Source organism: Eriocheir sinensis, chromosome 3, assembly GCF_024679095.1.
Source record: "Eriocheir sinensis breed Jianghai 21 chromosome 3, ASM2467909v1, whole genome shotgun sequence".
Taxonomy (NCBI): domain Eukaryota; kingdom Metazoa; phylum Arthropoda; class Malacostraca; order Decapoda; family Varunidae; genus Eriocheir; species Eriocheir sinensis.
The window spans coordinates 17,505,594-17,529,281 of NC_066511.1; the positions used below are offsets into that span (position 1 = coordinate 17,505,594).

The 23,688-nt window shown below is 43.5% G+C and overlaps 2 protein-coding genes across 3 annotated transcripts in view; both read right to left on the reverse strand.

Moving 5' to 3' along the window:
• The window catches only part of LOC127005849 (beta-alanine transporter-like), a 32,573-nt gene extending 21,711 nt beyond the window's left edge, over positions 1-10,862 (reverse strand). The window contains exon 1 of the mRNA XM_050875123.1: positions 10,751-10,862. The gene's annotated coding sequence lies outside the window, so the exon portion shown is untranslated. The remainder of the gene's footprint in view (positions 1-10,750) is intronic.
• Positions 10,863-18,519: 7,657 nt separating this feature from the next.
• The window catches only part of LOC127005852 (nuclear pore glycoprotein p62-like), a 42,037-nt gene continuing 36,868 nt past the window's right edge, over positions 18,520-23,688 (reverse strand). For both annotated transcript variants that reach the window (XM_050875138.1, XM_050875147.1), the window contains 3 exons: positions 22,253-22,424; positions 20,445-20,710; positions 18,520-19,956 (listed from right to left, as the gene is read on the reverse strand). In XM_050875138.1, the coding sequence (XP_050731095.1) occupies positions 19,538-19,956; positions 20,445-20,710; positions 22,253-22,424 (857 nt within the window). In that variant the 3' untranslated portion in view covers positions 18,520-19,537. The remainder of the gene's footprint in view (positions 19,957-20,444; positions 20,711-22,252; positions 22,425-23,688) is intronic.

Consider the following 23,688-nt stretch of genomic DNA (forward strand, 5'->3'; position numbering starts at 1 on the left):
ATCAAGATAAACCACATCATAGCTCTTATCATCGTCAGCTGCCTCGTATACTCTATTGTAAAAGGATAAAAGACTAGTGAGGCCCGACTTTCCTTTAATAAACCCATGCTGTGAGTCGTGAATTAAATTATGTCTGTCAATATGGTCCCTAATACTATCAGCTATTATTGACTCAGTCATTTTACCTCTAACTGACGTCAAACTAATCGGCCTATAGTTCTCCATAGAAGATTTGTCTCCCTTCTTAAATATTGGAATAATGTGTGCCTGCCTCCATGAAACAGGCACCACCCCTGTGTCTAGTGACTTCCTAAATACTTGTGTTAACTGCCCACTTATTTCAGTTTCACATTCCTTTATTACCCTGGGGAAAAGTTCATCTGGCCCTGGCGCCTTAGTGACTTTAAGTCTATCTATCTGTATAATCACGAGCTCCCTACTTATGTTGATGTCGGTTAATTCTTCTACCTCTTCTCCCCTGTAGATCTGTTCTCCCTGAGGTATATCATCTAATCTTTCTTTGGTAAATACAGTTAAGAAATATCTATTTAACTCCTCGCTCATTTCCTCATCATCTGCTCTGCCCAGGGTGATGGAAATGCTTTAGAACGAATATAATGTCACATACATACTAACAACAGGTTAAACCAAGATTGCTTGGAGCATTTTTTGCATGTCTGTGGCACATAGGGGACGGGGTCACAAATATCCGTCTTTTGCTGCAGTGAAGCACAGAATACTTTCATTGCCTTTATAAGTGATAAGTTTATCAGTGATTCTCCTGACTTAAGCGGCCCTATCTTATCCCTAACCTTGGTCTTATAAAGCTGAAAGAAGCCCTTTGGATTGGTCTTTGCTTCCCTGGCAATTCTAATCTCATAATTACGTTTTGCCATACGTGTGTTTTTCTTTACTGCTCCAGCTAAATCGTTGTAACTATCCCTTAGGTGAGTTTCCCCCCTTTTAATTCTAACACATAGTCCTCTTTTCCTTCCTATTTCAGTTTTTAGCCTGTCTGTCATCCATCGCGGGTAATTAAATGTTGACCTGACTTCCCTGTGAGGTATAAACTGTTTCTGTCCTAGTTTAATCTCCCTGACCAAACTATTGTACTCACCCTCCAAGCTACTGACCTGACTAGTGACCTCACCAGAGATTAACGCCCCTCCCTGCTCTGGGTCCTGACCTACTTCTGATCTCACTCCCCTAAGCCTCTGCAGCTGTTTTCTTAACCCCTCGTAGTCTGCCTTCCTGAAGTCAGGTATTAATGTGTTGTTACTGCTGACTCTATCCTCCCATTTAATATTAAATCTAATTTCCTTATGATCACTGTTACCTAATGAATCCCCAACCTCAATGTTGCTTATTATGTCCTCTATTAGTTAACAACAAATCCAAAATATTTTCTTCCCTCGTTGGTGTTCTAATTAACTGCTTAAGGAAACTATCCTGTATCACATCTAACAAATCCTGTGCCTCTTGGTCTCCGGATAAAGTATCCCACTCTATGTTCCTATAATTGAAATCCCCAATTACATACACACTCCTATATCTTGACGCCCTACTAATTTCTTGTAAAAGGGGTTGGCTACTGTCCCTGGTAAGGTTGGGCGGTCTGTAAAGTACTCCGATGACAAGCTTCTCCTTCCTACCTATTGTTTCTACCCAGAGTGATTCTGTATTGCTATCTTCCTTGATGAGTTGTTAATGAAACACTTAAGATTGTCCCTGACGAAGAGTGCGACCCCACCCCCCTTCCTGCCTATTCGATCTTGGTGGAATAACTTATACCCTTCAGTCTCTAATTCTGGGAGAAAGTGTCTGTCTGCAGTGTTTATCCATGACTCTGGCTACCGGTGGTCGTTTAGTGTCCGTCCAGTGTCCGCTCAGTGGGTGGCCGGACGGCGACCATGGTAAGATTCACACCTTCACCTCACACCTGGAGTCAGGCCAAGACGCCCACCATACGCCGACCGGTGACCGACAGGTAAATACCAGTACGCGTCCTGTCGCAATGAGGACGGCGACCTCCTTAAAGACTTGCTGCTGACGTGTTATAGTATATAATATTTTCACCCAGTTATATTACACATTTCTCATTCTTATTTCTGTAAAGTATTTGTAAAAAAAATAGTTACTTATAAAGGCAATGAAAGTATTCTGTGCTTCACTGCAGCAAAAGACGGATATTTGTGACCCCGTCCCCTATGTGCCACAGACATGCAAAAAATGCTCCAAGCAATCTTGGTTTAACCTGTTGTTAGTATGTATGTGACATTATATTCGTTCTAAAGCATTTCCATCACCCTGGGCAGAGCAGAAGATGAAATTAACAGTTCTTTTTTAAATGGATAAAAGCCATTAGCCTCTCATTGTTACTGCTGTGCACATCATGTCCTACAATAATTTATTTTGGTTAGGCATAGGTGACCCATACACATTTGGCGCTGTGCTTGACCTGTGGAGCAGGTTGAGTTGGGACGGAGCTTGGGCGGGCTGAGGGGCGTGGGACGTCACTGCTCAGGAATGTACCTCATTTCCGGGCACGGGTGGTTTGATCCCTGGGTTTGATCTATCATCAGTCGCCGCACAACTCGCTGTGTGGTGGAAGGCCGGACGTCGACCACGGCCAATGACAGAAAAAAAGTGGACGCCGACCATCAGCGACCTCCTACTATCTGACGGCAACCAGACGGCGTCCGCTTGCCATCCGGTCGCCGTTCAACAGTTAATGGTCACCTATCGGCCAACGGTGGCAGTCCGCTTGCCGTCCAGACGCAGTCCATTCGGCCACCGGACGGCAACCTTTTTTACGACCGCCAGCGACCTGAGAGGTCGGCTGGAGGTTTTAGAGCATGACCTAAAACCTCCATCGGTCGTAGGGCTGACGGAGACACATGACGATCGCACGCAATACCAATCGTCGACCATGTGAGACCTGTGACTGGGCCTTTAAGGCCCAGTCACACTGGCTCTTCGACCTACTGCCGACCTCCAGCGACCTGCAGGTCGCGGGAGGTCTCACATGGTCGACGATTGGTCGTGCGTGCGATCGTCATGTGTCTCCGTCTGCCCTGCGACCGATGGAGGTTTTAGGTCATACTCTAAAACCTCCAGCCGACCTCTCAGGTCGCTGCCGGTCGTAAAAAAGCTTGCCGTCCGCTGGCCGAATGGACTGCGTCTGGACGGCAAGTGGATTGCCACCGGTGGCCGATAGGTGACCATTAACTGTTGAACGGCGACCGGATGGCAAGCGGACGCCGTCTGGTTGCCGTCAGATAGTTGGAGGTCGCTGATGTTCGCCATCCACTTTTTATCTGTCATTGGCCGTGGTCGACGTCCGGCCTTCCACCACACGGCGAGTTGTGCGGCGACAGGTGGTAGGTCAAACCACCCTTGCCCGGAAATGAGGTACATTCCTGGGCAGTGACGTCCCACGCCCCTCAGCCCGTCCAAGCTCCGTCTCCACCCAGCCTGCTCCACAGGTCAAACACACGGGCAAATGTGTATGGGTCACCTCTGCCTAACCAAAATAAATCACTGCAGGACATGATGCACACAGCAGTAACAATGAGAGTCTGTGGAGCTATTGGCTTTTATCCATTTCAAAAAGAATTGTTAATTTCAACTTCTGCTCTGCCCAGGGTGATGGAAATGCATTAGAAGGAATATAATGTAACATACATACTAACAACAGGTTAAACCAAGATTGTTTGGAGCATTTTGTGTATGTCTGCGGCACATAGGGGGCGGGGGGGGGGGGGGGTGCACAAATATCCGTCTTTTGCTGCAGCGAAGCACATAATACTTTCATTACTTTTATAAGAAACTATTTTTTCACATATAATTTACAGAAATTAGAATGAAAAATGTGTAATATAACTGGGTGATGATATTACTGTAACACGTCAGCTGCAGGTCGATAAGGGAGGTCACCGTCCTCATTGCGACAAGACACGTACTGTCCTTGCCTGTCGGTCACCGGTCGGCATATGGTGAGCGTCTTGCCTGACTCCAGGTGTGAGGTCAAGGTGTGAATCTTACCATGGTCGCCGTCCGGCTACCCACTGGACAGACACTGGACGGACACTAAACGACCACCGGCAGCCGTTCGGTCGCACGACTACTTTGACACCAATATGGTCAGGGAGCGGTGGGTGTGAATCGCAGCATTTTGAGGTCGCGGGTGGTCGTTAGCAGGTCATAGAGTCAGTGTGACTGTAGCTTAACCAAAGGCCCTACCACCCTGGTAACAGGCATTACCATCGCCTCGATCCGCTTTCACAGTCGCTGTTTTCGAGGTATCAGCGACTACCAGCTTGGTAACGATCATGACAAGACGAAGGCGCGTGATTTGGCAGTGTTGGTATGCCGGAGCGGCGGGAAATGTCAGCATTACATCAGCTGAGCGGAGGATTGTGAAGGAGTAATATGAAAAATATACGTACAAAAAGTAAACGTGAAGAATAAATTTAAAGAGTAACTGTAAAGAATAAATATGATGAAAAAATGTGGAGTGTCTCGCTGATACACCCCTCAAATCTGCTGATGGCCTATATTTCCTAGGCGGAAAAGGTGAAATAATGGTGAGAAGTATTAATTAAAGTTCTCTTATGTTAGAAGATGTCAGCAAGACACTCTTCACCTATATCAATTACATTTATTCATTATTCACACTTATTTATCAGACTTCACATTTATTCTTTACATAATAGGTCTGATTTCATTATATATATATATATATATATATATATATATATATATATATATATATATATATATATATATATATATATATATATATATATATATATATATATATATATATATATATATATATATATATATATATATATATATATATATATATATATATATATATATACCCTATGCTACATATTAGGCTAACTAGAATGATACGAGTTTGACAAAGAAGACATACCAGGTGAATAGTGGTGACAAGAATTAAAGTCCTCCCTTCTTCTTTATTGTGTACTTTTGCTACAATAAACCATCAATCAATCAAATTGAAATTCTCAGCAGGACGTTTACTGGTCAGCAGGTGAGTTGAGTATGTCATTCTAATTCTTCTAATTTTTTCTCATCTTACTATTGAAGCCGTGCAACGTGTTGCTGTATTGTTTAATATGTTTTCACATCTATTTAATTAAATAAATAATATAACCATTTGAGAGCAAGAATTTGTACTATTTACTAATTACTGTTATTGGTAAGCTCCACTGGGGAGCCCCCGCGGCTACCAGAGCTCCGTTACCAGAGGTTCCAATCTCTGGTACTGATGCAAACAAACAGCGCCGCGAAAGACGACTGTGAAAGCGGATTTCCTGTCAATGGTAGCGGTGATCGCTGCTCATTGGTAACGATCAAAACAAACAAACGTGACTGTGAAAGCGGCCCTTGAGCCCCGTTCACACTGTGCCGACTCTGGGCCACGACAACCCAGCGACTTATTCATTTGACAAGTTGGTTCCCACGCTCCAAGAAGGGGGGGAGGTTTTATTGGGGTCTTGGTGTCTTGCCGACTGTCTGGGACATTCGGCCAACTACTATCCATATCAAACCCTATGACATACCGTTTTTCGCAAATATCTTTCAAACGAAGACTCGGATCGGCATGGGGGTTTGGCACAGATTGTTTCAAACACTCCGCTAATTTTTGACGCTATAGTGCAATGCCAGATGCGGTTAATTACGGCGTTTATTCTTGACTGTGATGGCAAAACCTGCGTGAGCCACTTACACATTCGAACAGGTGAGGCGTGACGTATTTGTGACGTGTATCCACCACCTACCTCCACCCCTGGCTTCCCCTACTCCCATCCCTCCCTTTCCCTCCCTCCTACCCTCCTCCTTCTCCCCCGCACCCTCTCCCCCGCCCTCTTTCTCCCCCATACCTGCCCCCCCCCCTCTCTCTCTCTCTCTCACTCACTTGCGATGTACACGAAATATGAATGCATGCACACGTATGACTTGAATTAATGGCAGATATATATAAATTATATGAAGTCTGCATCAGCAACAACAGTGATGACGAGGATGACCTGTTTGTCGATGGTGATGAATTTTGAATTAACATATGTGGTCAGTTATTTACATTATTAATTCACCCATCATATACTCGCTGTCTATTTTTGTGTGCTATGACTTTTTAACATAGCTATCTACATGAACACATCTCGTATAGCAGTTTTTTTCTAATATCAGAAGAAAATTTTCATATATTTCTCCAGTTTCGTTTCACGTTTTTACTCTGCAATGAATTCCCGCTTCAATTCCATCCTTATTCCTTTCCGTCTCTTTCGCGATTTCCTATAAATGATCAAGCGTTAGCTACGTACTTCATCCCATCATACGCTCAACGTAACCTGTGGGAAGGAGGGTCATATACTCGTACAACTTTCAATGGTTGTATAATTGCCAAACAAACCTCATACAACACTTAAGCAACATCCAGTTACGCTGGAACAGGAATCAGGGTCGTGTGCATAAAACACCAGACCATACTTGGCATATACTTTCGAGTTATCCGCCATTATAGACAAGTCATATGTGTGCAAAGCTTCACATCGCATGTACACCGAGAGAGAGAGAGAGAGAGAGAGAGAGAGAGAGGGGGGGGGGGCCGGTATGGGGGAGAAAGAGGGCGGGGGGAGAGGGTGCGGGGGAGAATGAGGAGGGTAGGAGGGAAGGAAAGGGAGGGATGGGAGTAGGGGAAGCCAGGGGTGGAGGTAGGTGATGGATACACGTCACAAATACGTCACGCCTCACCTGTTCGAATGTGTAAGTGGCTCACGCAGGTATTGCCATCACAGTCAGGAGTAAACGCCGTAATTAACTGCATCTGACAATGCACAATAGCGTCAAAAATTAGCGGAGTGTGTGAAGCAATCTGTGTCAAAGTCCCATGCTGATCCGAGTCTTCGTTTGAAAGATATTTCCGAAAAACGGTATGTCATAGGGTCTGATATGGATAGTAGTTGCCAGCATGTCGTACTAACCCTCACGACTCCAGATTCCCGTCACGATGTCGGCGCAGCATTCGGCAACAATCTCAAGACCTCTTTTAAAACATGCCCGACCCTTTCACATCAACACCCAAGACCTCGTGTACCCTAAAGCCCCGTTCACATTGCTCCGACTCTGGGCCACGACTACCCACGACTCTAGGGCACACGAGGTCTTGGGTGTTGATATGAAAGGGTCGGGCATGTCTTGAAAGAGGTCTTGAGACTGTTGCCGAATGCTGCGCCGACGTCGTGACGGGAATCTGGAGTCGTGAGGGTTAGCACGACATGCTGGCAACTAGTTGGCCGAATGTCCCAGACAGTCGGCGAGACACCAACACCCTAACAAAACTTGTAGCGTGGGAACCAACTTGTCAAATGGAAAAGTCGCTGGGTTGTCGTGGTCCAGAGTCGGCACAGTGTGAACGGGGGTTAACTCACACACACACACACACACACACACACACATGGGTCTGTGTGTGTGTGTGTGTGTGTGTGTGTGTGTGTGTGTAATTCACCACCACGGTCTGATCACATGTTGGATTCGTAATCGCTAGCACGTACCCTCCCTAAGTGGAATAACTGAATAATTTGAACGGGAGGACGCGTCTCTACTTACATACAGGTGGCTAAACCTACCCAGAAAATGAGTGAATTTAATACCTAGCTGCACATCACACACATAACAACAAAATTCATTGCTCAACAAACGTGTGTGTGTGTGTGTGTGTGTGTGTGTGTACGCATCTATCATCTATCAACAAGAGTTTGTTGGGCAACGAATTTTGTTGTAATGTGTGTGATGAGCAGCTAGGTATTAAATTCACTCATTTTTAGGGTAGGTTTAGCCACCTGTATTTAAGAAGAGACGCGTCCTCCCGTTCAAATTATTCAGTTATTTCACTTAGGAGGCCAGCAAGACGAATCCAACATGTGATCAGACCGTGGTGGTGAATTACACACACACACACACACACACACGTGCGCGCACACACACACACACACACACACACACACACACACACACACACACACACACACGTGCGCACACACACACACACACACACACACACACACACACACACACACACACACACACACACACACACACACACACACACACACACACACACACACACACACACACACACACACACACACACACACACACACACACACACACACACACACACAGACCCATGTGTGTGTGTGTGTGTGTGTGTGTGTGTTTGTGTGTGTGTGTGTAATTCACCAGCACGGTCTGATCACATGTTGGATTCGTAATCGCCAGCAATAACTGAATAATGTGAACGGGAGGACGCGTCTCACCTTAAATACAGGTGGTAAGATGGTCAGCTGACCTCCAAGGGCAAATTGGAGGTCAGCTGACCACATCTTACCACCTGATAATGTTGTCAGTTTTAGTCTCATTATCAATTTGGACAGATTAACTCTGTGCTACTGCATTTTGGCATGTGTAGCTCTTGGGGTAAGACATTTTACCCCAAGGGCCAAAATCAGACTAAATTTGGAGGGCAGCTGACCCCCTTTTACCACCGAGAAATAGTGTCAGTTATTAGTAGATTCATATCTACTGCATTTTATCATTATACTGAGTGAATATGATTCGTGTAGCTTTTGGGGTAAAATCCAACACTTTTAGGGTCTTTTTAAGGGCAGCTGACCCCTTCATCCCCCTTAAATATTCTGTGAGTTATATCACCATATTATTAAGAATAAATACATAGTTTTATATACAAAGTTTGAAGTGTATAGTTTGAAAAGTAAAATCAACCTCAAAAAGGGGTATTTTGGCACCCCCTGGGGGCAACACCCACCCGAGTTGAAGCAGCTGACAAACCTTTTTCAATTGTCGGTGATAAACTTAACCAAGTTAGAGCATTATATCTTCTGGGCTCGTTGGGGTAAAATCACCCGTAGCTAGCTCTCGGACTATAAACATATCCTGAAAATGAGTCAGTCAATTTTCAGTATCATGGAGTGTACGTATCTTTTTGAAGGTCGTCCTTCAACCAGTACATGGATACATGTAGCTTGTGTAAGGGGTCGTACTTGAGTGGAATCACAATATAGTACTTCAGGAGAGCGATAGAGGAAGCATTATAAGTAAAATAAATATTAGCCTTTTTTGTATAATGTAGTGCAGTGTTATCAGGGAGCTTATCTTCGGAAAGCTTCGAATGAGGCTGTGTGGAGTGCAGTGATAAACGACGAATGAGTAGGGCACGGCAGGAGTTTGCCGGTATCATCAATCTTTTTTTTTCCCCTTTGAGAGGCAAACTGAAACATCTTTTATCTCTATTTCCTCCGTCCCTTGAATTAAACTTCTAGCATCTTCTATATTCTTTTTCTCACTAGAGCCGCATGCTGCAAGCTTTTGTATATTATTCAGCTTCCCCATTAGCCTGCCTAAATCACCGCCCAAAAACATGTGTGCGTGTGGCTTTTATCATGCAAACTTTTATGTTGAATTCATGAGCTATCTTTTTTCCCCTCTAATAACTTATTATTATAATTATAATTATAATTATAATTATCATTAATAATAATAATAATAATAATAATAATAATAATAATAATAATAATAATAATAATAATAATAATAATAATAATAATAATAATAATAATAATAATAATAATAATAATAATAATAATAATAATAATAATAATAATAATAATAATAATAATATTATTATTATTATTATTATTATTATTATTATTATTATTAGTAGTAGTAGTAGTAGTAGTAGTAGTAGTAGTAGTAGCAGTAGCAGTAGCAGCAGCAGTAGCAGTAGCAGTAGTAGTAGTAGTAGTAGTAGTAGTAGTAGTAGTAGTAGTAAGAGTAAAAGTAGTAGTAGAAAAATAAAGAAACAAGAGATTTCCATCGATTTACACAGATTTACGTGCCCTGTGGTCCAGACCATGATCTAAGTGTAGTGCCCCGGGATCTTAGGGGGCGCTCTTAACTCTCTTTTTTACTGAATTAGACTGAATTTTTTATAAAACGTTGACTGATTAAGTTGACGAGAATAAATTAACCCGCGTGTTTGAGTGTGACTGACCAAAAGGTCGGCTGCCACCCCCCCACGATGGAGGGTCGAAACCCCCTGCTCAATGGGGAGAAAATGAGACTAATTCCACTACACTCAAACACGCCGGGAGTGAGGAACTGAACAATAAATTCCTTGCGGTAGCGTGTAACTCTTAAGAGGGAGGAGGACGTGAAGGTATGGATTTCCTTGTGTGTCGTCCGGCTGATCAACTCGTAAACTTAAGATTAAATGAGGGACAGTGATAACCAGAATAATATCATTACAAGGGGGATTTTACTGAGACATTTGTTATAAAGGTAAGATTTAATTGTTTGTTCTAGAGCCTAGGCCGGCCTTGTGAAATTACAAAAAAATATAAAGAGTTACTACTGAGAACCTTACACCCTAACAAACTTCCCTTGTCGAGCCTATGGCTGCCACACAAGGGTAACAAGAACGCGACTACATATTAGTAATACTTGGGTGAGACGTTTGGGGAAATGGAGGGGAAGTGTATGTGTGTGCCTATAGGGCGGATGAACGGAGACTCGTTTAACTACTTAACACACTGGATATGTAGGTATATAATAATATATTAACACAAGGGAAAGAATGAGAATTTACTGATATTTGGGGGGGGTAGGGGAACACGAGCAACAAGGCAGACCTTACCTATAGGGCGGATGAACGGACACGAGAAGTCGCACACTTTTTCAGCCCCGCGCCGCCCTCCTCTCTGATTCGCCGGCTGGCTCTCAAGCTATTAGATTGAGAGCAGTGTCACACACACACACACACACACACTCTCTCTCTCTCTCTCTCTCTCTCTCTCTCTCTCTCTCTCTCTCTCTCTCTCTCTCTCTCTCTCTCTCTCTCTCTAAACTAAAACTATTAAGGGCATTTGATGAGCGGACTGCTCGTACTTGCTTTTAAAGGAGCCGAGCACGGACGGAGTTTCCGTGTCTGCATACTTTTCTATGCAGTTACGAAGCTCGCTTATTAAGCTCTCGACGTCCGTGCCCACCAAGGATTCCCCATCACAGTACGCGCTGCCTGCATTATCAAATATTTTTGATTTTCCATCACACTCTTTGGTAACGCCGGTGTCAGGGATTGGCACCGTGCTCTCTGATGGCAATGGTGTTCCTTTGCCAAACTCCGCGAAGAACTCCAGGGGTGGTGCCTTTTCCCCTACGGCTATGCATGCCAGCCATCGGCGTCGCTCCGCTGAGTCGAGGAGGACTTGAGGGAGTTTGACGAGGTCCCTCTCGGCGCAAGCCACTTGGTGTTTGCATATGCCGCCGGAGAGAGAGAGAGAGAGAGAGAGAGAGAGAGAGAGAGAGAGAGAGAGAGAGAGAGAGAGAGAGAGAGAGAGAGAGAGAGAGAGAGAGAGAGAGAGAGAGAGAGAGAGAGAGAGAGAGAGAGAGAGAGAGAGAGAGAGAGAGAGAGAGAGAGAGAGAGAGAGAGAGAGAGAGAGAGAGAGAGAGAGAGAGAGAGAGAGAGAGAGAGAGAGAGAGAGAGAGAGAGAGAGAGAGAGAGAGAGAGAGAGTGTGTGTGTGTAATAATAATAATAATAATAATAATAATAAACGGTTTATTGCATGAAGTACCAGGCAGCCCTAGAGCTGAAAATATACATCAATGGAAGATGAAATGAAATGAATGAGACAAATGAACAAAGTAGTATGATTGAAAATAAAAAGGAAAATAGAAATAACAATAATAGCAATAATCATAGTAAAGATGATAATAATAATCATGATAATAATAATAATAATAATAATAATAATAATAATAATAATAATAATAATAATAATAATAATAATAATAATAATAATAATAATAATAATAATAATAATAATAATAATAATAATAATAATAATAATAATAATAATAGTAATCATAATCATAATAATATTCATAATAATAATAATAATCATCATAATAATAATAATAATAAAAATAATAATAATAAAAATAATAATAATAACAATAATAATAATAATAATAATAATAATAATAATAATAATAATAATAATAATAATAATAATAATAATAATAATAATAATAATAATAATAATAATAACAACAACAACAATAAGTACTAATGAAAAATATTTACAAAACATACAAACAGTGCTGCTCTTAATTTGCATTGTTGATATACTTGACCTTCATGGGCACGGCGCTGTTCTTATAGCGGTCAGTCCGTGCCCGTTTCGGGACAATAATGTTGTGGTGTCTCACTGAGTGATGAGGGCGGTTCACTGCGGGTGGGAGGATGTGTCTGTGTCTGGGCTGGTTGAGAAGCTTGGTTGCGAACCGGTGTAGTAGGGTCTCGTGACGGTGTTGTAGGCTGGTGAGATGGAGGGAGTCGAGGGCGTCCTGGTAGCTGGTGTAGTGAGGGCCCAGGATGATTTTGCAGGCTCGCGTCTGGACTCGTTCAAGTTGGCGGCGCTGCGTGATGTTGATGGGGGAAGACCACGCTGGGGACGCGTATGTCAGTTTGGGGAGGATGAACGAAGAGTACACGCTCACCAGCGCACACTCAGGAGCCCCCAGCGTTTTGAGTCTCCTCAGCAGGTACAACTTATAGGTGACAGATCTGGTGAGCTGGGAGACGTGCTCCTTCCATGTGAGCTTGTTGTCCAAGGTGACTCCAAGTAGTTTTGCAGATGTAACTACCTGGAGGGGAGTGTCGTTGATGGACACCACAGGGGAGGCAACAGGGGCAGAGGAGGTGTTGATGTGTAGGAGTGTAGTTTTGGTGTCGTTGATGGTGACCATATTTTGTGTTGTCCATGTGTGTAGGTTGTGTAGTGTTTCCTGGAGGTGGGAATAATCTGGGTTGCTGTTGTCGACTGTTACTCCCACTGTGGTGTCGTCCACGTACTACCAGCGGTGGGGTGTGTGAGTCAGGGCGTCATTAATTAGAATAAGGAAGCACAAAGGGCCCATTTTGGACCACTGAGGCACCCCGCAAGTAAGGCGTAGAGGAGGGGAGGCCACTCCCTGAAATCTCACCACCTGTCTACGCTGGTGCAGGAAATCAGCCAGCCAGGAGACCAGGTTAGGGTGAAGCCCTAGGTTTATTGCTTTGTTGATGACTGTGGTATGGTGGACTAGGTCAAAAGCCTTTCGGAAATCAATGAAAGCGAGAGAAACTGATGTTTTGCGTTTTTCAAGATTTCTGTAGGCAAAGTCCAGGAGATTAATTAGGCAGTGTGTGGTGGAGGTTGACTTGAAATTGCCGTACTGTTGTGGGTCTATAAGGGGAGCAAGGTGAGTGTAAGTCCACTTGAAAATGAAGGCTTCACACAGGAGGCTGGGAATGGGGGTGATAGAAATAGGCCTTAGGTCACTCAGTGATTGAGGGGTGGTGATGTGTGACACTGACAGGCGAGGCAGAGGCGCAGAGGAGGGGGGCGGAGCTTGAGAGCCAGCCGGCGAATCAGAGAGGAGGGCAGGGCGGGGCTGAAAATGTGTGCGACTTCTCGTGAATATGCGGCCCGGCGGCATATTTACGAAAGGTTGTTAGGATTTTGTCGCGCGGAGGCTAGACCCACCCCTTGCGCAGTCACTATCCTCAGAATGTCTGCAGTCCTCCTTGTGGTCAAAGGTAATGCAGATGCGGAGTCACAGAACAAGCGATGCTGATCGCGAGCCGCAGAGGATGCTATGCGTATCTTCAAGGCTGACACAGGGCAGAGTGGAAAAGCCCCCCTTTATAGGTACCAAGCTGGTAAGAGTAAGACCAATGGTTTGGGGACGGTGAACGAGGTGTTCATTCTTAGCTAGCGGCGTAGGAGGCGGAGCGAACCGCCTCACGACGTAAGTTGAGGCGCTCCCCCCCATTAGTCGGCCAGAGCTAAGCGTGTCGACAAAAGGAGAGAGAGGCCAAATCCTTCTCTGTAGTCGCCATAGCCTCAGAAAGGGTAGCGAATGACAAGTGTGACAAAGAGGAACGTGAGAGGTAGACTTGAGTCGACGCACGTATCGAACACGGCAGGTCGCCGCGCCCGCGAACTCAGCGGGGGTATGATACGGGGAGCGGGGGTCACAACACAGTCGTTCCGTACACCCGTAACGCGGGAGAGAGGGTACCGGTCTCCAGGGAGGTAAGCGAACAAAATGGACGCTAACCACTCGTCACAAACTCGGCCGCCCATCCCACCCGGTGAGGTGGGGAGAAGTGGACGCCGGTTCGGGAGAGGGTCAAGGACCTGCGCCACCTGGGACGAAAGGCAGCCAGTGGGCGCCAAGGATTCGTCGCGAGCCTGGCAGCCCATCTCGCCCGGTGAGACGGGAAGAAGTGGGCACCGGTGTGGGAGGTGATCATGGAATCGCACCTCCGGGGACGAAAAGCAGCCCGTGGGCGCTAGGATACGTCACAAGCACGGCCGCCCATCTCGCCCGGTGAGACGGAGAGAAGTGGGCGCCGCGCGCCGGTCTGGTAGGGGAGTCGTGCTGAGCAGAGCGGGGAAGAGCGTCCACAGGGAGGAAGGCGGTGGTTCACAAGGGCAAAGCCTCCTCGGTGCCGGTATCTCCTGTTCCCGTTTCCTTAGCAGTTTCATCCTGCTTTGCTGGACCACTTGTTCACACGATGCTTGAGTTTGCTCCTGCAAGCGGCAGAACACCTTGCGGCCAGTTTCGCACTTGCTAGTGTTAACAAACACCACCTGTGACTCAGGTCCACGGCTGATTTTTGGCATGAGTTTTCTTGTTTTTTGACGTGTCTGATGTAATTTTAGGCCTCCTATCAATAGTGACCTGTGTTCATGAATAAGCCAGGCATATGTTGGTGGGGTATTGAGTACTGAAATATAATAATATACTATAATCGTTTTACATCCAACAAACGCGATCGTTCTGGTTGTTTATATTTATGTAGAGTAAAAAAAAACATGGGCTAGAGTATATTCGGTGTTTTTGGACCGTGCAGGACGTTGTTGGGTCTTTTCTGTGGTGCATTTGGCCTTCTTGGCTCATTTATGGGTAGCCTTTGGCCTTTTTCTGGCATCTATGCTCTTCTATAAATCGCACAGGGATTTCACTACACTTTTGGGCCACACCAACTCGTCAGACATTATAATGACTGTAATTTTGACGTGAGAAGGCCACAAGAGTTTCCCACAACAGGAGAAAGATCACCGTCGTTACGGAACCACGGGAAGGCTGTCACTTCCATCCACCAAGAGTGCCGGTATCCATTTTCCGTTCAACTTTGGGCCGCAACATAGGGAAACTTTGCCAGTGTGAACCGGGCTGACATGGGGCTTCCGGCACCTTCCTCTACCTGTGTCCAGGCGCTGCTATCGCCCTTCTCGATCGCTTCATTCGACAGTTCCACGCGTTATTACTTCATTTTTTCTAGTGCAGCCTAGACACATTGTAGTCTAGAAGGTTGGATATTTGCCGTTTTTCTCTTGGCTTTATCGCGAAAGCGAGTATCCCTCTCACTTTATAGCTATCGTGCACTTGTCATGAAGGGTTCCCTAAATACATATTTGAGACACCTTTGACACGAAAAGAAATTTTAACTAAAATTTCTCTTTCTTAGATGGATGGCCTTCATGAAGAACGATGGCAAGTCCTTATGCATAGAAAAAAGGGAGGTGCCTGGAACACATGAATATGACCAAGTATTCTACCTCTAATTTAGGATATTTTATATTTATAAAGTCACATGCATACATGTAACATGTATATTTGCATAAAAGTTTGTATTTTGAAAGAATATCTATATTCATGAAGAAAATGCACCACCGTAAACATCAATATGCGTTTGAAATGGCGAGGTGACATAGAGAAGCCTAAAGGGCCGGCAACAGGTGATATGCACTCTGTTATCTTTTCTTCTACTGAGTCTTGGTTGTGTTTCTGTGGTGTGGTGTCACAGTAACATTCATGATGCGTCGATGCCAATTACAACTTTTGGCACATCGTCGTGGCAGTCAGCAGGGAGGTAGGAGGCCTTATCAGTAGGGCATCTGGCAGCGGCCGTGGGTGTGGGCACTATGGATGTGATTTGAGCTTGGGTAACAGTATCTTCACTTTCACAATAAATTGGTTTGATAGTGACATCATCACATAAATTGATGGTGTCCTCTGCTAAGATCTGTGAGATGTCTTTTTGCTCAGTACAGTGTGACACACTATTGTTTTTTCTCGCCATTTCCCTCTCTATCTAAAACTAAAAAAATATAATAGTTACAGATATGTAGATGATAACAAGACTTTGATGAAAGCTTAATAGCCTACTAAACATATAAACTTGAATTAGTACCTCTACCTCTCGTATTTTCATGTAGCTACACAAGCACTATAATAATAATATTTTCTGTATGAAGTGTCATGAGTAAGATTCACATAGATGGAATCTGTGGGTCCGACCGGACCCACACTACCCCCTACCTTGTGTCAAGAGCATGCACAGTGAAGATGGCATATCCCATCATCAAGCTCTGAGTGTCTAATGGCTGCAACCAGACCCACAACTTGCATACTGCTATCACTTTGGAAAAAGAGCTCGAATATCAAAAAGTAGAGACAGCGTGGGTCTGCCCAGACCCAGTGATACAGTTCTAGGGTTAAACAGCCTCCATTAATTCCCCGTTGAAAGCCTTGCTGGCATCAAGGAAGGAAAGGCAGACAGGTGGACCTCTGAAAATGTAATACTGAATTATATTCTTTAGAAACCACACATACATCTCAGTGCCTTGCCCCTTTCTATAACTGTACAGGTAGGCCTCCAGGTGGTGTAGCACTGCTTACTCAATCAGCAGGGTGTTTTACCTTGATCTTTATTAAGGGTACTATCAGTACCCCCAAGGCCTGACATGGCATGTACTGATGGCATATGAAGGCATTGATTAAGAGGCAGAGCCTAAACGATGAAAGGTTAATACTTTAACGCGCCAGTAGGGAGCCATCCAACCCAAGCACCTCACTGTTAGAGAACCCGGCAAAATCTCCCTCAGCTTGCTGTGGTCCTTGCTGCAAAAGCCCTCTAGTACCACCTTGCACATCTCATCCCAAAGAGCACTCTCCCATCGTCTCAAGCAGTTCACAGCACCCTTGTAGTGTTTACTCCACATGGTTGAAATGTTCTTGCCCCCCCAGCCTAATCTACATTTTAAAGGAACATGTGAGAGTCAGGGGGCTCATATACTGTGCCAAAAGCCAGCAGTGTCTCCATCAGACAGCTGAGTTCCTGGTGACTGTGTTTGCAGCTCATCATCAGCCCTGTACCACCAGAGTTTGTATCTGGGCCTGGTGGGCCTCATCCATTCTGTCAGAGGGCTGCAGTGCAGACTCCCACTAACCCTCCACTACAAGAAGGACTCCCATAAAGCACTACACACCTCCCGTACAGCCTCATTCCTGCCCAGAATCTACTTCCACCTCCTCCAACACATGCCAAATACCACCTTACCACCAAACACCATATACTCTTACCAATGCCCGATGTAGCTCATTGATCCTTTCCTGACACCCACTGTCCTGACTTACAGATATTCTGGTAGTAACATATCCTGACAGGATCTATGCCAATGCCTCTCAGCAATTCTGTCACCCCCCTGGCCATACTCCTCTTTTCCCTACAAATCGAAAATCCCATTAAACTTTTGCTTTATTAGCCTGCCTGACGTGTCAGGGTAGACGGCTCAAGAACCTTTAGCCTCAATAAGAGGAAAAATATCTGAGGCAACAATGCTGTAAAAAATTGTTCACTACATCACGCTGTACAAATATGGTGACAGCACCACAGGATCCAGCCAAATGCAAGAAAGGCACCCATGGTTGACAAGAGGATGACAGGTGGAGGTGACCTCACATCAGCAATCACTATGTCACAGTCATCATACATGTTTAATATCAAACAAGAGGTACCAGGAATAGCATCAGACAAAGATCTTTTGGCACTAAACTGCAACTTAAACAAGAGCAGGGAAAATACTGCATGCAGCAGAACAATAAACAGTTGCACAATCTCACACGTCATTGAAACAATGTTAAAAATGCAGCGTAACAAGAGAAAAAGTAGTCTCCATAAGACTTACATGTCATACAACAAAGTGATGTGCATGTTGACATATATATTATTTTTTTTAATGCAGTCTCTGACTTTATTTGCGACATGTAGGGTAGGAGGATGTTTGTCAAGTAATTTAAACCTGTAATACCTTTTGTAACATGAGGAAAGAAGTAAAAATAGGCAAATACCTCTTCATTTGATAAAAAAAAATACATAAAATATGTAGAGAAAAGATGTGGGAAGAGTTACAAAGAGAAAGCCAAGCTTTGGGTGGTGAGGCATAGATGGAGAAATTTTTGCTTGGAACACTGGCCTTGAAGGATGCAGACAAACTACACACTTCTTTGATCTAGATATTGTAATCCCTCAAAAGTATGGTGGAACAGAGGTTTTGAAAGACTAATGACTTAAAATATATTTTATTTCCTCCTTTATTAGTTATCTACAAAAAATTCTCAGATAGCACATGATGGCATCATGTCATTCTCTTAAATAGTACTTCGATAACAAATGTGCATGAAGTAAAATGAAGATGAAATAAGTTGCATTGGTCCATAGGAAAATGAGAAAACCCACATTGTAGTCTTTTACACGAGCACAGCAAGGCTATGCTACTAACATATGAACAAATAATATTCATATAGGTGAAGAGCAATTTGAACATTTGTATTTTGCCTTGACTAATAAATATATCTGATATATTTATACTTAGTTTGGCATCAACAATGTGGATCAGCCATCAATTATCAGTGAATGAAAACCATCACTAGAATCTCTATTAATAATAAATAATTCATAATCTAACAATATTTTCTTGATTTCTATACAAGTAAATACCTGTTTTATTAAATTATCCACATAAAACATCAATCAATATTTAAAGATATAGATTTCATAAATTAACAGCAAAGCAAACCCATTATGCATAACCGACACATCCCTCTATAGCACATCAGGGCCGCAGCTCGGGGCCCCATGATCCCCCAGACCTGGCCAAACAACAGGAATGCATCACTGACACTCTGTGCAGCTTACTCACTATGCCACCAGTATGCAGAAGCCTGCTCTCCCTCCTCCTGTTCAGTGCTCTGATGTAACTTAAATTTTGGCCAAACCATTATTGCACAACAGAATCCCATGTGTGGGTGAATGACTCAGAACATAACGGTGGAGCGACAAGTCGATAAAACAGGAAGAGGAGGATGAATACTACTTAGGGGAGGACAAGAAATTTGAGGCTGTTGCAGAGTCAACTGTGTGTGGGCAGCAGAAGCATCTGTGACTGAGGCAGGTCCCCCCACCTAGCACACACGGCAGCCCCTATGGGGAGAACAACCCACAGGGGCTACACTCTTCCTCCTGAGGGTTTTTTCGCACACCTCGACATATCAAAGAAAGCACCGCCCAAAACGACACAATCTTCACTCTAACTCAAGGTCATCCCTTAATCTTTTCTTTCCCTTGGAGAGGTTCACCACCACAGCATTGGAATTGCTGCTGGATTTACCTCCTGGGTCAGAGTAATTATTGGACAAGTGATCTGCCAGGCTGTCCATTATTCTGGCAGATAATTTAGTTCCTGAACCTGTGTCGTCTGGGGGAAAGCCTCCACCCGAGTCTGTCTTCCCATGTTGTGGAGGGTAGTCGTCCAGGGGCGGCACAAAGTAGGCAGTGCCTCTTGGGGCAGAAGTGCGCTGCTTCTTGGCCACTGGTGTGTAGTCATGGTCACTGAGGGCCTGGGTGAGGGGCGTCTCCATCTCAAGTGTTAGTTCGTCCTCCACGCCCTCCAGTACCTCCAGTGTGCCCATGTTCCCCACCTCCAGAAGGCTACGCGAGTTACCTACAGGAGATGTGTATGCTTAGTTATGCTCTTATTAATTTTTAAATACCATCAAAAACCCATTTACAATATGGAGATGAGTAATGTCAGTGACTTGCAAAAATGTGTGAAAGCAGAGCTGTGCTCTTACTCATATTTTTTTCATTACTATTACAAACCCATCTTGATACACAGTCAGGATGAAAATTAGGAATGTGAATGCAGAGTAACAAGAAAAATTGTTTTAGTTGTCTTCATTTATATTCACAGTAGATGCAAAGTTTAAAAGGAGTTCTAGCAAGAAAAATGGATAGAATTATAACAAAAAAGCAGGTTCTCGATATTTGGGTGAATGGACTTGCTCACATTGATGTCACATTTTTTTTGTCATCACAAAATAGTTTAAGACCTCAAATGATAAATTCATCTGCCACAATCAGCATACTAATAAAGCTGCGTATTATTTTATACCTAACTAGACAAAAAACTACTAAATTAACATGACTGACCTGCAGAGGGCATTTTTGATGCTGGCATGGAAAGCTCACTGTCAGATGAGCTGCCATCCTGCCGCATGGAAGGCACAATGAACAGTGCTGCTGACAGGATAAGCATCATGAGGGCGGTGGAGGCATGAGTCTGTAGGCGTCCAGAGTTTCCTCCGGTGACTGCATTCTGGAACCTTTTCATTTGTACTAACAGGGATTCATTCTGGGCCTCCAGGCTGCGAATTCGTTTCTGAAGCTGCTGGTTTTCTTCTGTACAAGCCTTCACTCTGTCAGTTAATCAAGGTATTAAATACTGAATAGTATTACACAAGGGACATGTATTAAGATATAACCTGACTGCTGTCTATCTGTTATTAGTTGGAAGATATAACCTGCTCAAGTCCATTTCTTGTTCTTAATCATCATTCGAATGTCATCAAAGGTTGTCTGTTCTCTAGACCCTCATGCATCATGCTTTCTTCCAAGTTCTCCATGTTAAGCCACCATTTTTCACTGATGATGATTATTGGGGGGTTCATTTCTTGACGCCGCAACTGCAGAGTTATATGGCGCCGAATACAAAAAAATAAAAAAAATAAAAATAAAAAAAATAAATAAAGAATAGTAATTAATCAAAACATAATAAAAAAAAACTCAATAAAAGGTCAATAAAACTTAGAGGAGGTTGAGGATGCCAGCCTCCTGTAGGAAGCCATAAATCATTTTTCTCTCCATTCCTCTTTGTGCACTTAGTTTTCTCACTAGAGCTTTTGTGAGGCACCAAGTTTATGAATGATATGTTAGGAATTGCAGAGTACACTGATTGTACACCTTTCTTCAGTGGTTGCTACAAATTTGGGTTATCTTTACACTTGGCACTGGTTGATAAATTATCTTTCTGCTGGATAAATACCATACGGTTATTCAGCAGTAAATCCCTAAATCACTAAATATCAAAATTTCAAAAGTAGCACTGTCAAGAATGTTGGCTGCTAACATATTTTATAATCAGGCCTTCAGCTACTCAAGAACAAAGACAAAACTGTTACTCACCAAGAGCAATTCACAAAATAAGGATTCACAACATCGATTCCAAAACAGCTGACCTTTTATAATGGCCTCTTCTCAGTTATATGATGTCAGTAATTTACTGGACACAAGTTCAGCTATATTTTCAAAATGTTTGACAAAAAGTTTGTCACCATCAATTCCATACTTCACAATCTCAACCAACTAGGTAAGGTGGGTAAAGTTACTTTACTAAAGTACATAAATGAATTGCAAACTGGCTGAGTAACAGACAACCTCAGACTGGCACCTGTCACTCAGGGCTCAGTTCCAGGGTCAGTACTATTTATTCAGTTATGTCGATGCTGGACTTAATTACTAAACACATAGTTCACACTGATAGTTCATTCATCACAAAACTAGACAGCCAAAGCTGCCAAGATGATTTGTGAAGACTTAGTGACACCGTATTTGCCAGAAATGCACAACCCGACAAGCCAAGGGGTTTATCTAAGTATTAACATCTGCACAGACCAAGTTTATAAAGCTGCCCATTTAATTTAGTGCTAATTTCTTATATCTGTAGCTGTTCACTAGTTTATAAATCACTCTTACTGAAACACAATAGGGAGTTATAACAATGGAGATGATTACAATGATGGGAATGAGGTACCAACTCGTGACCAACTTCACTTTACAGTGTGTCACTTAACATAACATTTCTGGGGTTTCTAATCTGTTAATAAATGAGACTTGCATTACTGCACTACTTTTCATTACTTTATAGTATTACAGTAATAAACCCAAGTAGTTTAATATACCTGTCTTCCAGTCCATCAATATACTCCTTCTTGCGTTTCCTTGAATCTTGAGCTGAGATCTTGTTTCGGATCTTGCGCCTGATGCGCTTGAGCTCCCTCTCCTCCTGCTTGGTGAGGGGATAGTGAGATGGCAGCAGGATTCCCTCCTTCTTAAGTAGTCGCTTCTCCTCATCTGAGAAATGTTTGTTGTTTAGGACACGAATCATGCTAGGCAAAACATAAAAACTCCAGTACAGTATTGATGAAATGTTAAAAGATAAACATGAAAAGATATGTTTAGATCTTGGTTCGAACTTAAATAGGCAAGGTCCATTCTGAAAGGTAAATCAAGAATCATCAGATCGCACTGCATATTTTGGAATGACAAATTTCATGCATGTACAAGTCAAGTACTAAAAAATCATAAAGTCATCTTTTGTCATGTGTGTGAAGATACCTTTAACTCTCCTCCAAATAGTCAGCAAGGTTATGTACTCAATACATTTACGTATGTATGCCTTTTATAATAATGAAACGTTCTCTCAAAGAAAGCCGTCTTCCTTTGCTGATCTTTACAGTTAGTTCCTTCGTCATGTGCTTGAAGATAACCTAAAGCTATCATGTATAGGACAAGAGGTGTTTGAATGGTGTCGAGATGGCTGTTGAAAAAAATACCTGATGTTGGAGAACTATGAAAATAAAAATAAAGCTGAGTAGCGACGCGAGCGACTCTGTAATAATAATGGGTGGCGAAACGGGAGTCTATATGGGTGTACAGTTTCAGCAGCACGACCACGCCTCGCTCCGCCACCCACACACAGCCGCAGCACCTTTACGGCCACACCCACGGTGACTACTCGCATCATGTGCCTACCCTCTACTCTTTTCCGCACCTCTAACCCCTCCCGTCTCGTCCTCGGTAATGCCCACTCAACTCTTCTCTTTCGTCAGTTAATGAGCTTAAATACGGTAGGAAACATCTTCACGCCTCTTTCAATACAGGACTGTACCCTTCATCTCTTTTTGCGCACCGTCTCCCCTTCCACCTCACCAGACAGACCATTATTCTCTCCTCTGTCGTGACCCGCCAGTCAGCGAAAGCCGCACAGCAGCAAACCCTCGCGGCCACGCCCACGCTGATTACTTTCATCACACGTTGGCTCTACTCTGCTACACATTTTTCCCTTCGAAGATCAGAGGGACCACCAAGACTAGGAATGCCACTTTTCGCTCTTTCGTTATCTGTCAACGAACAAAGTACACCAGCAACAGCTTTGCGGCCACGCCCACGTTGACCATTTAATCAAACGTCTCTCTCTATATATATATATATATATATATATATATATATATATATATATATTCTATCTCCTCTTTGCTACACCCCTTTCCCCATCGAACGTTATAGTGGGATCAACCTCACCGGACATGCACTTCTCCATTCGTCTCAGTCAATT